Source organism: Nicotiana attenuata, chromosome 1 (assembly GCF_001879085.1).
Source record: "Nicotiana attenuata strain UT chromosome 1, NIATTr2, whole genome shotgun sequence".
Classification (NCBI taxonomy): domain Eukaryota; kingdom Viridiplantae; phylum Streptophyta; class Magnoliopsida; order Solanales; family Solanaceae; genus Nicotiana; species Nicotiana attenuata.
Window position 1 is genome coordinate 74,085,714 of NC_031989.1, and position 19,345 is coordinate 74,105,058.

Sequence of the window (19,345 nt, forward strand, 5' to 3'; positions counted from 1 at the left end):
CCCCCAAGTTAGGCAAGATACATACCTCAAAAAAGATAAATCAATACGTTAAGAAGCCCTTCCCGTGTGAAACAACCTTCGGACGGCTCGAATCTAGATAAAATAACATATACAAATTTGCTAGCAAGCTCAAATCATCAAAATAACATCTAAAATCAAGAATCGATCATTAAAACTCAATCTTTCAACTTTTCACATAATGCGCCGAAACAGTCTCGGGTCACCCAGGACCCCAACTAAATATGTGAACAAGTCCAAATCATCATACGAACCTACCAGAATCATCAAACACGATCCGAGGTCGTTTACCAAAAATGTTAATCGTGGTCAACTCTAGTCATTTTCAATCATATTTTCTTTAAAATTTCACATATAAACTTTCCGGAAATCGGTACGGTCTATGCACACAAGTTATAAATTATCTAATAAAGCTACCAGAGGATCCGAAACACAAATAGGGGAGCTAATACTCAAAACGACTTATCGGGTCGTTACATTGTTGTTGTTGTTGTTGATTAGTCGTTACATTGGGTGTTATAATTTGACGCGTGTGGTGCCTTGTAAATGTGAAACCCCTTGATGTTCTTGTGTTAAGTCATTACATATTTGATCCTCACTGTATTTGGTAGTATGGGGGACTATGATGGAACAGTCTTTTCTTCCATGTCTTTATGTTCTTGCAACCATTAATTGGATTGTAAAATATTTTATTAAGATTAACTGCTACCATTATGAAGAGCTCTAATGGCCATATTTGGCTTTTATCCTGACTCCTGAGGTGCCTTATTTGTGTTCTCCTTTGAGATTGCTTCTTGTAATTGATGTAGTCGCACTTACATTTGGTTCGGTGTTTGGCAAGAATCTTTTTGGTCTAGTTAGAGATTTGCACGTGGAATTTTGAGAACCTGAGTTTTATAAAACTTAAAATTTATGCAATAGTGCAGAACATATATAAAAGGTTTACAGAGTCTACCACAGCTAGTTCCAAACGGAGTTTCAACTCCTGGACCATTGGCCCTCGGGAATTTCTCGATCATTAAAAAAGAAAGAGTTGACTCCGGCTAGTTTGGGATTGAGACACAATTGATCGATTGCTCCTGCACCTGTGCTTTGAACGTTTCAGGCCCCCTAGGATCAGGTAGCTTAAGTTGGTCGTTCGAGCTCTTTTTGACTGTCTATCAGGGTAGCTGGAAAAAACAACTCCCTTTTTTGTTTAAAATAAAAGTGAAACAAGAAGCCGTCTCTCCCCCTCCCAGGTGTTTCATGGTTGCCTGAAAAGTGAAAACGCCATGGATATTCTTCGTCTCCCCGGCCTTTGGCAGGAGAGAAACCATTCTCTTTTTCTTGCTTGTTCAAGAACCTTGAAATTTAAATGCAAGCCACACAAGAGTTGCTTAAAACCAAGCACAGTTAGAGTCAAGATGACGATAAATCTGTTAGCATATCATTCTCAACGAATTTTGTTGCAATCCAAAGATGTGAATATATACTTGAAAAATCACTTATATTTGGCCCAAAATTGAATACGATCTTCTGAAAATTGCCTTTGGGCCAAATTAATACATCTTGCCAGGAAGTACCAAGCCAATTGGTAGAAAATGCAAATTTGGAGAATAATACAACTCCTAATGCTACTAGGAACTTAGCAGCAGAAAACTCGAGGAGCATTTCTACTCCTTATAGGAATTCAACTTTGACTAATTAAGCTTAAGGAGTTGTGCTCAGTCTGTTGTAATGGATTTTCTTTTTTTTTTTTTTTTGGAGAAGTGGATAATATTATTAATAACAACTATGGTGGCATTACATCACTAATACTAATAGTAGGAATAACACTTGGGTTTCCAAACACTGCCAGTTTGTTACATATGGAACTTGATAAGAGCAAGGATAGTTGCAAGAAAATTCAAACTAAGTGAGGTATTTGTAAACCACAAGAGAAGTGGGTATTACGAAATGAAACCTAAGGAGGGGTATCTAAAATTATCCGTTAAAAATAACTGGTTAAAAAGAAGGTAACTTACATTGACATGGAAAAGAAACCTCTTAATGCAATTCCAATAAAGACAAACGGTGAAGGTACTTAATTACAACTATATCATCTTCCAGATGCTGTTACTAATGTCAAAGGCAGTTAGCTCCGATGGATCCAGTTCAAAATATTCAAGCACCTTGTTATCTCTTTCCACAATATCTAGGATGGGTCAAGGTGAACGCAATTTCTGCTGAATGACATAAAATCTCGACAAATAAGAAATGTTAGCTTAGCAAGCAAAGTAGGATACGGCCTGATATTTTTGATTCATCATACAAGTCTGGAATGATACTTGTAACAGAGGCATACAATGATAACTTCATCCTACAAGATACAAGGACGAAAAAAGTTACTCTTACCATAAGGAAGCTCTTAAAGCTGTGAAAAGAACAAAGTATAGATAATAGCAGCTAGAGAGAGACAAGGAAAGATATTTTTAACAAATTACCAAATATCAATCAGTTGAGAGTACTACTTTATAAAATTTAATTTAAAGAAACAAAAGAGAAGAAAAAACGAAATGGACTCCATTTATACAAACACATATATCCTTGCAACAGGATGGGTATTGTACAAGAGGCTGTGTGTCTATGAGGTGTAAACCACAGATGGAAAAATTAATGCAAGTCTAATAAGATCAATCCTCAGATAATTTCCTAACGTTGAGCTGCAGCAGAGGCCGATTCTATTGAGAAAAAACAGATTTTGATAAAGTGGCGATGAAGTGCATTTACCTGCAACTTTCCAATTCCAATGCTTCTAGGAGTAGATAGGTTCCTGTTTGAAGTGGATTCGATCATTCACTAATTAGGGTTATGTTTCTAGGGATTTTGGTTTCTAGGAATTTTGGGTAGAATGGAAGAAGTTTGGCAGAGAAGGGGAAGAAGACAGGCATCTCAATGTTGAAGATGTGTAAAACGAAATTCCCATTAAATTTAACTTTCTTTTAGCCTTTTCCGTTAGTTTCACAAACCCAGTTAAAGGTAAGACGAAAACTGTACGCTTAGGCAAACATAAGGGATATTTTATAGGGAGAAGGACTTTAATACCTCACTGCTAGGACTTTATGACAACCTCTGCCACTAAAACCTAAAATGACCATCGGTGCCCCCAAATTTCTTCTTTCGTATACCCAGATCCCTTCCCTCCGCGACTAAGTTTTCTCCTCCACTTCTTCTCAGTGTGCAAAATTTCCTCTACTGCGACACCCACCCCTTTATTCCCCCTCTACTTCATATCATTCAGCTATAACTAAGGTAGTCACTCCTTCGGAGATCAAGACTGAATCTTTATATAAGATTTCTCTTCTGTGTATAAGAGAAAAAGCCTTCTTCATCTTTTTCCTTTCATACCATTCATCTATAAAGTTCACTCTTTTATTCCAAGGTTTAATTTTTATAGAAAATAATCTTCTTGGTATAAGAGAAAAAGCCTTCTCCATATACTCCTTTCATACCAATCATCTATAAATTTTACACTTTTAATCCAAGATTGAATTTTTATAAAAAAACATCATTTGGGGTGTCGAAAAAAGGGGACAAAATTGGAGAACAGTCAATCATCTTTTTACCAATTTAGTATACCCAGATCCCTTCCCCTTCAAATTCAACCTCTGCTAGGACTTCATGACTGAGCTTTCGTGGCTTATCTTGCCCAGTCCAGAGCTACAGAAATTATTAATAACAAATATTTGCAGTTCCTAGGAAATTCCTTGGTTGACATGTGCTGCCTAGATTTTCAAACACTGGCAAAAGTCACTGCATCTGTTTCGCCAACTTTCCAAGATATTGCAGTGTGGTTTGTATACTAAGAAAAAGGCAAGTTAAATTGTGCCATGGCTTTTATTAACTAAGTAGGAAAAGTTTAGCTTCAGTAGAAGCTAGGATTTGGTAGAAGTAGCTTCTTGACGATTTTTTATCATCTTATGGTGCAGGAAGCTCTTAAAAGGATCTGCAATTGGGTATGCAAATTGTATTAATCTTTGGGTTGGTTTTATAGCAGCCAATATAGGGGATTATGATCTTCAACCTTTATTCTTCACTACGGTTCAACTTATCAAATTGAAAATTGGCAACTCAATTTTCTTTATGTATTTATGTCACCATTTTAAATTGCAAATGAACGTACTGCAGTTGAAGAATGCTTAAAGTCTCAAACGTCCCAAGATGAATGTATTACATCTGCAATTGAACTACTGTCATCACACTTTTTATAATGGAGCTACCACATTTCTTTCCCTAAGTTAGCAATGTATATGATATACTGTAATTAGTAGTATGTTAAATGACATTACAAAATTCTTAGTATACTGTATAGCATACCACGATTACTGATGAATCATGGTATATTATTACAACTAGTATGTTAATTGGCATTCATAATATTTCTTACTATACTGTAAAGTATAGCGTGATCACTAAATCATTGCATACAATGATTACTGTTGTTAAATGGTATTCACAATATTTTTAATATACTATGTATTATATCATGATTACTCTTGAATTATGATAAACTTTTTTTAGGCTAAATATTCTCATTATTCTTGGTATACTATGTATTATACCACGATTACTGTTGAATCATGGTATACTGTATGGTTTACCAACAGTTAATTATGTTAATACTTTGTTTATCTTAAATGTTATTTCCCATATTCTTGGTATACTACATATTGGTATACCATGACTAATTATCATGGTACTTTGTTTGAGTTTGTCAAATGGTATACCAACTATCTTTGGTATAGAATACAACGGTTTACCATGATTAGTTTTGAATCAAGGTATACTTTGTTTGAGTATGTCAAATGGTATACCAATATTCTTGGTATACAACACATTAATATGCCATGATATTACTGGTATGTTAAATGGTATCACAACATTCTTGGTATACTATACATTGGTATACCATGATTACTGTAGAATGATTGCATTCTCAATATTCTTGGTATACTACTCATTCGTATACTATAATTAGCATAGTGCACCAAATATTAGGATTACCGAATTAACTAGAAAGAACAAAAAACGAGAAAAGAGTGACAAATTCTTTGTTTTAAAAAAGCCTAAAATTTCTCAGAAATTGAAAAAAAAGGTCATCTATAAAATATTAAATAAAAAAACAAAAGAATCAAAAAGAGTAACACAATAACTCTTGAAAATCATAATCGATTAGTGATTGTATAGAAAGTGTCCCAATATAAATATTAGGACTCGCTTATTTATCAGGAAAGAACAAAAACAAAGTAATAATTATTTTGGACGAAGATAGTTTACTATAAAGAACAGAAAAAATACACCAAAAAAAATAAAAAATTAAGACAAGCAAAAAAATAAAAATAAAAAGTGAGGGATTGTTATTAGAAAGAACAAAAAAAAGAATAAAAAAGAAAAAAATTACAAAAAAAGAAACTAAAAGAATGCAGAATTTATTAGAAAGAAAAAAAATTAAAGAGACAAAAACAATAAAATAAAATAAAAAAAAGTGACAAGTGACAAGAAAAACCAAATTAAGACGAGAAAAAAAAAGAAGTCAAAAACAGTGACGAATAGTTACAAATAGACATCCAAAAGTGTACGGTGGTATTACTTAATATTGGCGATGGCAAACAAAGCGGGGCGGGTTAAGACTCAACTCGAATAAAATTTAACATGCCGCCCTGCATAGCCTTTTTTTATGTTTTCCACACGCCTCGCATAATTTTCTTTTCTTTCTCTTTCTCTAGTTTGTAATTTACATATTTCAATTAAAAACCTGTACTTACAATCCTTCTTTGGCCTCAGAAATACCCTCGATTATCTAAAGGTTTTGCATCAATCTTGTAAAAATTCCAAAAACAACACTCGCTCTATTATAATTTGACATTCATGATTCAGTTTACAAGTGTTGAGTGCCAGACTTTTAATTTAGGTCCGAAATTGATTCTTCTACTTTTAATTAAAGAAACCAAAGGATATTCAAAAATCTGGATGTTTAAGCCAGAATAACACAATTCCAAAAACAATATTTCTCAGTTCTTTAATTAAATCATTAAATGTGATTTTGAAATTAAACAAAGATACAGTGAAAAAACGTCGTGACAAAAATGCATCTGATTTCTAGTCTTTGGTGGTCTATCTCCTCCTCAGTATATTAATGCAGCATACTTAACAAGAAAACCAGATAATAGAAGGAAACATGGAAAATAAAAGTTGTAAAAACAATACATAGAAAAGCCTGAATTCTGAAGTCTAGTTAAAATGATAGGGCAGCCCGGTGCACTAAGCTCCCGCTATGCGCGGGGTCCGGGGAAGGGCCGGACCTCAAAGGTCTATTGTACGCAGCCTTACCCTGCATTTCTGCAAGAGGCTGTTTCCATGGCTTGAACTTGTGACCTCCTGGTCACATGACAGCAACTTTACCAGTTACGCCAAGGCTCCCCTTCCTAGTTAAAATGATAAATTATAGCAAAAATGATAGAATATCTAGAGAAATGATAAAATATCAAGAAAACCAGGTAAAGAAGTGGAAAAGAATTGCAAGTCATACTAACGTCTAAAGTCCAACTTCACCACCTACTGGGTAAGAGAGTCAAAGACTCGAGATGAGGCCAAAGAATTAGAGATTTCAGTTACAAGCTAGAAAAGTAGAAACAAAAATTTGGGAAGTATTCAGATCTCGGGTTGGTAGAAGTGATAGCGTGGAAACTGAGAGGGAAAAAGTTGTTATATTCATCAATATTTGTATGCCCAGTAGTTCTTCATTCACAAAGAACCTGCAACCTGCCCAGATCCGCTTTAAAACTTTTTAGAAAACACTCTTAACCCGCACGCACCACCCCGCCATGTTGCCATCTCTACTTGATCTGCACCATATGGAGAGTCAATGGACTACGTCTACTTTAACAATGATTGGCATTTGGCAGATGCATTCAACAACTTGTACCAAGTTAAGATACAGAACCAAGTTGGCAAAATATGATGTTAACATCCTAGACCCATTACAAACTCTTCACATTATTTGATAGCATAAAGCTGCAAAAGTTTACCCAGTCGACATATAAATGTCAAGATGGGATTGTTTCAACAGAACATTATAGCAGTATGTTCGGAGTAAATGGCTGATATAATTATAAACATATTAAACTACTAATAAAAGGTTCTGATTACTTACTCTGCTCGAAGTTGATCTCGCTCAAGCTTCTCGAGCGACTGCATTTGCTCCTCAATAGAGGCTCTTTGATGATCTAAATCATCGATCTCATCGGTTATAACTGTGTTAAAGCAAAAGGTGCTAATCAGTAATCATAACATCAAACTATCTGAGAAATATGAAGACATGATTTTTCGATATACTTATCTAAGTTCTTCCCTTAGCAGCTGTTCTCTCTGAAGCTTCTGTTCTAACTCTTTCTGCATTGTATCTATTTCAGCATCTCCAGCAGCTTCAGATTGTGCTTCTGCTATTCTCTGCTTGCACATATTTATCTTTGCCTCATAATCTGAGCATATGTAATGAATTAAATTAATTATATAATAGTTTCAAATCAAGAAATCCAGAATAAATCCAGTTATTTCCGGTCAAAATCATAAGCTAATGCTTGGCTAAGCCACTAAATACCATAGCAACACGATCCAAAGGACTTCAGCTTAACCTAAGTATATATAGATATAAACATGCTGGACCTCTGCTCATAAGATATTGGCTTAGAAGGACTTCAGCTTAGGAAGAAATCATACCAAATGTAGAAGAGTATCACAAAACTATCAGGAACAAATAGGTAATGCCACCAAATTTACACTAAAAATTTTCCAAAAGGGTTGGCATGAAGAGCAGTACAAGAAAACAGGACTTCACTTAATGACCAGAAGAGTGAGTTACCAAACAAGTAGTCATATAAGGGTATAAAATACAAAGACAGACTCCACAATCCCCAAAATGTCATTAACAGAAACATCCAGAAATTACGATGCTTTGAGAGAATCAATTTTGACCTGATACTCCAGTACAAAAGAAAACAGAAAATGGCTTCTCAATTCCATGTAAACAGAACTATCTACAAGTAACATGTACAAAATCTTTTTCCCCCTCCTTTTTCACACAGTTTATAGGAAAACCCTATTGGACAATCTTTGAGAAAGAAAGGATTTTTACTATTTGCGAAGCATACCTTGAATGGAAGTCTGAAGGGTTTGATATTCAGAAAGGCACTGTAATTGAACGGCATTAGATTGCTCCAAACACTGTTTCAAGAAGCCGACATCTTTGTCGTCCTTCAAGAACTGAACGAGATCTTTGCTGAAGGAGATTAGCTTCTCCACATCCACGTCTCTCGACCCATCCACCATTGTTGAGACCAAAGTTTAGGGCTTGTTCTTTCTTTTTTCTTGGTTTTTGAGGGGATGGGGAGCATTTACACTCGAAGATACTCAAATTTTTATGGGATACTACAATTTTTTAAACTTATTTATTCTAAAGTTTGCTATTTACCTAGAGTTTTTTCTACAAATAATATAGTACTTAAAAAGGAGTCAACCTTCTCTATAATAACTTTGTTTGTTACTTACATCTATAACAACATTTCGCGTAAAAATATTTTTTCACTATTATAAATAAAAAATTATCCAAATATCAATTATTTTTCCTTCTCTAATATTATATATAAAAGATAAAAAATTATTTAAATTTAAAATCTCAAAAGATATGCATATGTCACTGGTTAAATATTGAAGAAAGTTAATATATTATTAATAAGTTCATAACTAAATGATAAAGATTTAAACTCTAAGGCACACATTTAAAGCTACTTCGAAAAAAAATTCAAGATTAATGGAAGAACTTTGTAATTGTAGCTTTTTCGTAGATTTCGTTCTCTTATTAGCGATATAATGCTTGAATTGGCGAAGATTCGTATCCAAATTTTCAGCAAAAAGATACCCAATAGCTTTCACCAATCTAAGAGCTTAACAGTTAAATCTTCTATCTAAATATTTTTTGGCATTTGTCCAATGGTAAAGATATCATGTGCAAATCTTCAAATCTTATGTCTTATGCAAAATAGAAACTTTGTGCAACATAAAAGATTGTGTGCATAATTTTAGAATTATTATTAGTAACCCTAAAGATTCTATATGGTTGTTATAGAGAGGTAATTTTACAAAGAGCGTTCTGCTATAAACATGGATGTTGCTGTTACGTGTAAAAAGTTGTTATAGAGAGGTAAAATATAACTTAAAAAATAGGTTCTAAGGAAACTTGGCTCTTATAGTGTAACGACCCAGCCGTCGTATCGAGAGTTATAGCCTCGTTCTCCTATTTCCTGCTTCTTTTGTGTTCTACAGCTATATTATGATATACTGGTTAGTTGGTTCGGGTCCGGAGTGGTTTCGGAGTGAATTGAGACACATAGTCTCTTATTTGAAAGCTTAAGTTGGAAAAGTTGACCGGATGTTGACTTATGGGTAAACGACCTCGGATTTGAACTTTGATGGTTCTGTTAGCTCCGTTAAGTGATTTTGGGCATAGGAGCCCGCTTGGAATGTGATTTGGAGGTCCGTGTTAGAATTAGGCTTGATTTGGCGGAAGTTAGAATTTTGGCGATTTTGGCCGGTAGTGGAAATTTGATGTCGGGGTCGGATTGAATTTCCAGAAGTTGGAGTAGGTTCGTGGTGTCATTTCTGACTTGTGTGCAAATTTTGAGGTCATTCGGACGTGGTTTGGTAGTTTTCGGCATCGTTTGTGAAATTCGGAAGTTTAGAAGTTCTTAGGCTTGAATCCGAGTGTAACTTGGCGTTATGATGTTGTTTTGAGTGATTCGAAGGTTTGAATAAGTTCGTATGATGTTATAGGATCTGTTGGTATGTTTGGTTGTGGTTCCGAGGGCCTTGGGGTGATTTCGGGTAGTTATCGGAGTGTTTGGAGTTGGAAAAATGCAGCTGAAGCTGTTGCTGGGTTTTCCGCACCTGCGAAGTGGGAACCGCAGGTGCGAGGTTGCAGAAGCGGATTGTGAGGTGCAGGTGCGCAGTTGGATCACAGGTGCGGCTTGGCCCTGCATCTGCGGCCAGACCGCATCTGCGATGGCCGCAAATGTGGTCAGGTGATCGCAGGAGCGGAGCCAGCCTTTTAATGAATTTTCGTAGAACCGGAGCCCTGTTCGCACATGCGGTTCCGCAGGTGCGGTTTTAGCTAGCAGAAAACCCCAGCTCGAGGTTTTGTTCTCCATTTTTAATTTTCAATGGGGTAAGTAATTCTAACCCATAATGGTATAAATTTCGTGAATCCATGGCTTTATTCATCATCTAATTAGGGATTTGAGCTAGAAATTTGGGGATTTAGGGCTTGAGAATTGGAGAGTGAATTTTGGGGATTTGAATGACCAAATGAGGTCGGATTTTGATAAATTTAGTATGGTTAGACTCGTGAGTGAATGGAATTTCGGGTTTTGTGACTTTTGTCGAATTTCGAGACGTGGGGCCGGGGGCCGGGTTTGAGCCAATTTCGGATTTTCGGCTATAATTTGGTATTTTCTTGTGGAATTGGTTCCTTTAGCCTATATTGACCGTATTGTATTGCTTGTGGCTAGATTCGGGACATTTGGAGGCCAATTTGAGAGGCAAGAGCATCGCGGGATAGGATTTTTGCTTGGTTTGAGGTAAGTAACACTTCCAAACTTGGTTCCGAGGGTCCGAAACCTCGAACTACGTGTTATGTGATTAGTAGTGAGGTGACGCACATGCCAAGTGACGGGCGTGCACCGTGAGAATTGTGGCCCGGGTGACTCCATGGCACCGTTTAGTGACTCTATCCTGTTGATATTCATGTTTTCACCATGTGATAAAGTAGTTGAGCTGTAAATCATGTTAGATATGATGTTTAGGCTTGTGCCGGTAATATTTGGCTCCTTAGCGATCGTTTCTTGCTGCCATCTCACTAGTTTCCATCTAATATTCCATACTCAGTCATGATCATGCATTTTTATATCATATCTCAGTCTTAGTTATTTATTGATTTATCATATGATTGTTCCGAGTTGTTTCATGAAACTGTGAGCCCGTGGTGAGACTGGAGAGGTTAATGACTGAGTGAGGCCGAGAGCATGGTTATGAGTGACAGTTATGGGATAGGTCTGCACGCGCGCAGTGGTTATATTGATGATTTTGATAGCGTTTGGGCTGCAGGAGCCATTCCGAAGTCTATAACACACCCCCAGTGAGTGCAGTTGATATTATTGAGGGATGGATCTTCCCTGGACATGGATCTTGTCCGAAGCATTGATTCCTGGAGATGGATTTACTCCACAGGGCTGGATTGGCCTTCCTCGGTACTAGTGACTGTTGTCAGTGATGTGTATATATTCCGGGATGGATCTTCCCTGGGCCGTATGAGCCATATACATTACCGAGTGGTTGAGTATTTGAGAGTGTGAGCACATGAGGCTGATAGCATGGTACATTCCATACATCATGTGCATTGGCATGTAGAGGTAGCAAAGATATATTCTTTACACTATTCGTATCTGTTCTACATTACTGTTTTGAACTGCCTGTTAAACTGAAAGCATGCCTACGATTCTGCACAGTTATATCTGTTCTTATCTGTATCGGTTGAGTTCGTCACTACCTTTCAGTCCAAAGTTTGGACTTGTTACTTACTGAGTTGGTGTAGTCACGTTACCCCCTGCACCTCGTGTGCAGATCCAGGCGATACCGGTCGTAGCAGCGTTTGCTGATCGAGGTTCTAGAGTTCGGAGATTATCGAGGTAGCTGCATGGCGTTCGCGAGCCTTGACTCTCCTTTCCTTATTTTTGTCGTATTTTCTATTTATATCTTTAGACACTGTTGTAGACTGTATTTTTTGACCTAGACGCTCATGCTCTGTGACACCCTAGTTTTAGGCTAAATTGTATCACCTTGGGAATTCCTTATGTTTCAAACAGTTTTCTTTAATCGTTAAATGCTTCCGTTAATATTTTCAAACTTACTGTTGTTGGTGTTGGATTGTTGAGTTGAGGCTAGCCTAGTTCCACGATAGGCGCCATTACGACGGTTGTTTTTGGGTCGTAACATATAGTGAATGACTGTTGTATAAGGATGTTGTTATAGAGAGTTCTTATTGTATTAGTGTCTTCAATTAAGGGATTTAGTTACACATTTTTCCTTTTTTCTTTCATCTCTTCTCTCAATCTTCTTTTGCCGCCTCCTTCACTCTTCTTCTACCATCATCTCTCCCTCTCCCTCTTCCATCAACTCTCCTCTCCTATTTCCTTTTCTTCTATCAATAGCTTTATTTTCTTCACATTTGTGGCGGGAATGGTGAGACAGAGGTAATAGATAATGTTGAATTGACAACGATCGTCAAAAACAATAAATTTGATAACACTAACAAATTTCATATAAATTTGGTACAATTGATTTTTTGTTATAAAACTGTCAAATTATACCAATTTATACGAATTTTAACAATTGACAACTTTCATAAACTATGAAACTTCATAAGATCTCTGAATGTTAATCACCAAGCAATTGTATCAAATCAATGTGAATTTCATAAAGCTTTGCATTTCAATAGCTGTCAAATTGGTTCAATGGTTAGAAAACTTATTTACAAATTTCATATGAAATTGGTAAAAATTTAGTATATCTATAACAACTGACTATTAAAATATAAATTTTATACTATTAATCATGTAATATACAACTTATTTATAATTTTCATACAATACTACAACAAAAAATAATAAAATTACAATAATATACAACTTAAATATAAATTTCGTACAACTATAATACAAGTTTAATATAATTTTGATACATATATATAACTTTCATACGAAACTAATATAATTACAATAGGATACAACTAAAATATAATTTTCATACAACTATAATACGACTTTAATATATATCAACACCTTTATAAAAAGGAGAGTATTTATAACTTAAATATAAATTTCACACGATGATTCATATAATATACAACTTATTTTCAACTTTCATACAACATTCAAACAAAAAAAAATTACAGCTACAATAGAATGCAACTTAAATATAATTTTAATACAAATTTCATACAACTTTAATACAAATTTTGTGTGTATATATATATATATATTGTATATCATGTGTTCGTCATCTTTTTCGGGTTTCAATATGAAAATCCAGCCAAAATCAACTCTAGTCTTTACCTAATGCCCTCAAAATTGAGATTTAAACTTCAAAGAATATCCCTAATCATTTGCAACAACATCCAATTCAAATAAATATTTTTGAAAACCCGAATTTAAATTCAAAATTTTGAAGCTTTTTAATGGCTGTCAATGGGAGGGTCAAACACCTTAAAAAATTTAAATATTGACAATTTTAAATTAAAACACCAATTGTGCAATATGAAAGAAACTTGCTAAGTTAAAACTCCATAGTCAAACGATTGAAATCCATTGATGAATTCCCTGAAGAAAAAAGGATGAAGTAGATGAGAAAAGAGAGAGAGAAGCAGAGAAAATCAAAAGAAAAAAAAAAATAGGGCTAGGGAGAGAGACAGAGAGAGAGAGAGAGCGCCGAAGAAGGGATAACTGATATTTCCTATTCAATTCCTAATATAAAGGAATACTCATTTAATATTAATTTGTATATAATTAGTAAATTGTATATCAACTTGTAATTAAGTTAAAACTTCAATAGTGAGGGTAAATAAGTTTAAAAAACAGTATAGGTAAGTAAAAATTTCAATTTTATTGGGAAATTTACAATGTCGGTCCTTTTTAAGGAATTATTTACATCAATAACACATCTTTTGGAATATTTCAAAAGTAATAATCTATACTATATTAAAAGCACGAAGGCCCTTAGCGAAATGCCGTTCGCCTTTTTTACCCTTTTAAAATAGAGTTCACACGGGACAAAATAGTCTTTTAACATATAACCTAATATTTAGGGATATTAATTAAATTATTTCTCTAATATTTAGGAATAGTCATAATTATTTCCTAATATATAGGATTACAAAACAATTAAAGTTTATTGATTAAATTTTTCCATATTCGAACTATGTACAAACTTATATAATTAAAATTTTGAAATCGACTAAGAGTTTAGTTATATAATTTATTTCCTTCTAGAATTTATTACTTCAACGTCAAATATTTAACCAATAATTGTAATTCAATTACTAAAACACGCTTTTGACTTAGATGTTTTCTTACCAAATACTCCAGTAGAACTTTTCACTCTTATTCTCAAGTGCCGTATTTTGTAACTTAAAGACTAAAACAAATTGAAAATAAATTTCATTTAAAGAGTTTATTTGATGGCAAGTAAAAGAAAGATGGACATTACTTTAAAACGGAAGGGAACACATTTTTGTCCAAAATAGCATGAAGTTCACGTTTCTTTTTCTTAATATAATATTTTCTCTCTTATATTTTGATTAAATTAAGTAGCATCATATCTTATTTACTATGGAAGATGTGTTATTCTCAATTTCTTAATAGTTATACAAAGTTAAATCAGGATATTATCAGTTGGAAAGCATTTATAGTGAAATTTAGTTTATTTTGAACTATTTTCTTATTTACATATCTATCTATATCTATGTCTATACCTATAATTATATCTATATTTATATATCTATCTATATTATATTAAAAATACAAAGCCCCTTAGTGAAATATCTTTTTCCTTTTTTATTCTTCGTAAGTGCATTTTAAGTTGGACAAAATTGTAAATACAAATAAAATTTATTTTTACACAATTCAAAATTGCATATGGCAAAAAAGGAAAAAGAAGAAGAGAACAAGTGAGAAACTCCTTTTTCAACTAATATATCCCAAACAAATATGATTTTCATTGGTTTAAAAGGGAAAAAAGAACCGAAAATTTAATATTAATTTTCCTATTAAAGCCAAGTCAAATTATCGTAGGTTCAAACAGAAAAAGAAGAAGAGATAATAAGCAGGAAACTATTATTTAATATCATACATCAACCTAATTCGTTTTTGGGTGAAATTCTTAAATTAGAATTTTAAAACTAAAATTATAAATCTCTTAAATTGCATCTTTGAATATTGAAACCGGGAAGGAAGAATGATAATTTTTGAATTTGGAGTGATGAAATTATAAAACTAAAATATGTTTATAATTGAATATATTAACATAATCAACATTTATCATTTTCAGAAGCATATACTTTTATTTTATAAATTAAATATAATATTTTAATATTCTTTTTTTTCATTGAGATAATGTACACGCGCAACGTGCGTATCATAAGACTAGTAACAGTTTAAATGAAATTCAGTCACCCTTTCAACTTTAAATTGTAAATTTTAAGGTTTGACAAAATTTGTCATATCTCTAAAAATTTCTATTTAAAAACAAATCTTTCCCTTTAAGCGTTATGGCTATAAACACATGAGTACATGAGAACTTAGACATTTGAGATGAAATTCTAAGAGAAGGGCATAATAGTATAACATGAATCAAGATCATAAGCCTTTGAAATATCAATCATGCTTGAAACACTTTCTCATAAGAAAGTAATATAATAGTGGTAATTGGAACATGACTTGAATACACAAGTATTTGGGCAAATCAACCACTAGAAAAAATTCAGAACAATAGAAATAGGAATTTGAGCAAACCATGCTTGGAGTTTATAAGCAATTCGTGGAAGCCGATTTTACGGAAGGAGTTTAGCCAACATACCTCAAGTTCTCCCCTTAGTAATACAACGATGGTCCACCACACTAAACAAGTTTAATCTATAACACATGCAATATAATTGTAACAATATTATCATTTAGGCTTTTTATCAAACACCTAATGTGCATATTTATCTACAACACCTAATGTGCATATTTACCTACAACCTCTTCAATGAAATTTCTTCACCTAGCAACCATCTTCCACACCCAATGATCCACCTTACAATTATCCTTAGGATCCACAATCTCCATCAGCACATGCATACCCAACAATTCACTCCCAACCAATTAATCTCATCAATTAAACTATTTTACAATCTCTACAACACCAACACAACTTAGGTTAGGTGCTTATGGCTTCCATCACCATCCCATAAGTCCTAACACATGTTTCATACATAAATAATCACCATAAATTAGTTAGAGATGGTAGATATACCTCTTGCAGAGAAACTCCTACAAATCCCAACTTGTAGTATTTTTGACCAATTTGGAAATTTGAATGAAAATTTATGAATTACCAAGGCTAATACTTGTTAATATAAGTGTTTAGAAGTAGTAACTGGCTCAAAATACTCCAAAAACATTACCTTGGTTCATGGGAGGGATGTACAAGACGTATTCCTAGAGCAAGTTCAAATAAATGAGTTAGCCACTCTCTCTCCCCAACCTTAGGGGTATTTATAAGGTTTCCCATGTGCGATGCCGCACACCTGGGCAAGTGAGCATGCAGATGGATGCATATACAAGGCAGAAAACCCTTCTTCAGTGCGCTTCTCTGCATCTGACAATCTCAGCGCGCAGCTAAGACAAAAGTTCAGTTAAATTGCCATAACTTTATGTAGAAATATCCAAATGACAAATGGTTTGAGGCATTGAAAACTAGACTCAAAGATTCCATTTGATAGGTACATCACCACGTAAAACGTTATATTTTGGGAGTTGTGCCCATTTGAATTCGGGTCTTGAGCGAATTTATTTGAAACTTTAGCCTCCCAACTTGGCTTAGTTCCAGGGCTCTCCTTAGACCCTAAACCACTTCCAATACACCTCCTACATTTAATATCATGATCATCTAAGTTGTTTCTAGTCCATAATCTCTTGTGTAAGGAAAGACGACACTTAAGCGACTCATGACGTGCTTTAAGGCCACACACATATAAGAAATCCTGAGGGGGCTTAATATATATATATATATATATATATATATATATATATATATATATATAAAGTGTGTGTATGTATCAGATTGCACATCGCTTTAGTATTATTATATATATGTGGATCCGGTTGCACGCTGGAACAATATTACTACATATATGTGGATTAGGTTGCACGCTGCAATAATATTATTGTTAAATATGTGGGTCGGGTTACACGCCGCATTAGTATTGGCATTAATATGTGGATCGGGTTGCGCGCCGCAACAGAGAGGATGCATTATGGTTATTCTTGGTTATTAGTTTACGCTATCGTGTTGTGTTGTAAGATTGGGAAGAGATGATATTCTGGGGCCCTCTGTTATTTATTTCTTATTCCAGTTATCATGTTGTTATTCGTTTCTCTATTTTGTTATTGCCTTTCTACTTATTACTTATATTGGTTTATAGTGTGTGTCTTGTCATAGCCTCATTATTACTTCGTCGAGGTTAGACTTGATAGTTACACGCACTATATATATATATACACACACACACACACACACACACACACACACACACATACATACATACACACACAATGTCATGTCGTGCAATCCAATCCACATATATAATAATATTGTTACAATGTATATTGCGACATGCAACCTGATCCACATATATAATAATATTGTTGCGGCGTGCTACCCGATCCAATATATCAGTAACAACCAAATATGGTGAATCTTACAACATAATTGACGAGCGCAAAACATAACACGAAATTAACACGTTGGTTGGGATGATTAATAACTAAAATTAACTATGAAACTAAAACAATTAACAATTGATCACTGGAAGGCAAGAGTTGAACAACACTGAAATATCAATGGGAGAAATAAGGGTCGTGACAAGATAGGTTCAAGATAGCGATTTGGGATCCAACTTTAGTTCAATTCACTTTAATGTTCTAATTATTCTCACGAATTCACTCAATGATTAGTTTAAACATGTAGTCAAGACTCCTCTCTCGATTAAATCTTAACTCTACGAGGTGAACTAATATAAGCACTGTGAAAATATGCAAGCATGCGTTAATGAATTGGTCTTCAGGAAAACTTCTCTCGAATATTATCCAAACTTGATTTAATCAACAATTCAACAAGCTCTTTCGATTACTTAAAAGAATCACCGAAGTAAACCAAACCAAATAATGCAAAGATAATCACCGAAATATTCCTCTTTCGATTAAATAAACCGGTGAAAAAAGTTGTAATAGTTCAAAGCTCCATAAATGAATTCAAGCAAAGAACTAGAGTTAAACTCCACAAATAGTAATCGAAACACCATATCCGTCAAACCCTAATAGAAACTACTCCATAATTATGGAGGAAGTCATCACAAGAAAACATCAATCTAACGTCACAATCCAAACTTCCGTACTGAATTGATGAAAAGATGATGAAATCTTGTATCTTCTAGCCTCTAATGCTCTCTAAAAGCTTCCAAGGTCAAAAGTCCTCTAAAAATCATGTTTGATGTATTTATAACATATAGGAATGGGCCCGGACGAAACTATCCTTTCCAAGATGAAGTGGAAAAAGTTGAGCGAGAAAATACACTAATGCGGTGTACCAGGCGGCGCACCATACCGCATTAGTGGGAAAGTTTAGAGGCCTATTTTCACTCTGCAGAAAATTTGCACTAGCGCTCGGCGACGCATTGCACGACGCGGTAGTACATTTTTCTCAGAGTAATCTTTTTCTCACTTTTGACATCCAGACTTGGTCCTCGACCCTCGAACGTGATCCCGACTTAATTTTTCGGGCTTCTACTCAGGCTTCAAAGCTCCAAATCATCCATTTTAGCTCCAAACTTGCTTCTTTACTCGAAATCACATCCTACACAACATAACACACATAATAAGTACAAAGTACTAACAGTTAGGCTCAAATACAATCGAAGTGTTATAATTAGAGTGCAAAATGTAGCCAAACATGAGCTCCTAGCGTACCATAAACAGCACACACTTAAACTATTGCTCGTCGCCGAGCAATCAAACTACACTTCACATAGAGACGACCTTTCCATCAAACAAATTACCTAATCCATCATGCCAAGAATATTTAAAATAGACTAAGCAATATATCATAACATCGTAGCCTTAAGACTCGACTCAAAAGCATCACACATTTTTCACTACCTGCCCACTTACTCTAACACAGAGGTCAAAGACTTTACCTTAACTTCGCAAATCATGTGCCCTAACACAAACAATAGAGAGTAGTTCCACATATAATAAAGTTTAAGAACAGTTAGGAACTCAAGATAAAAAGAATTCACTCACTCTCAGAACTAAAATTCTTATGCCACAGAAGACGTACCATAGGCGTACCCGTAGTGTAATACTCTACTAATCTAGCTCATTCAGTCAAAGATCAAGTAGGACTTTATTTTGGTTGTAATGTAGGTTGCGGAACGGGTAGGATA

The 19,345-nt window shown here is 34.4% G+C and overlaps 1 protein-coding gene across 2 annotated transcripts; it reads right to left on the minus strand.

Annotated features, from left to right (window-relative positions):
- Positions 1,839 to 8,473, minus strand: LOC109228863 (epidermal growth factor receptor substrate 15-like). 2 transcript variants are annotated; one of them, XM_019394101.1, is made up of 5 exons: positions 8,187 to 8,470; positions 7,376 to 7,517; positions 7,190 to 7,291; positions 2,283 to 2,356; positions 1,839 to 2,191 (listed from the first exon to the last, which is right to left on the minus strand). In XM_019394101.1, exons 1-5 carry the CDS (start codon positions 8,362 to 8,364, stop codon positions 2,091 to 2,093), a joined length of 597 nt encoding a protein of 198 aa, XP_019249646.1. In that variant the 5' UTR covers positions 8,365 to 8,470; the 3' UTR covers positions 1,839 to 2,090. The 2 variants fall into 2 exon arrangements, with proteins under 2 accessions (XP_019249646.1, XP_019249653.1); XM_019394108.1 differs by lacking the exons at positions 1,839 to 2,191; positions 2,283 to 2,356 and adding an exon at positions 6,551 to 6,881 and having other exon boundaries at positions 8,187 to 8,473.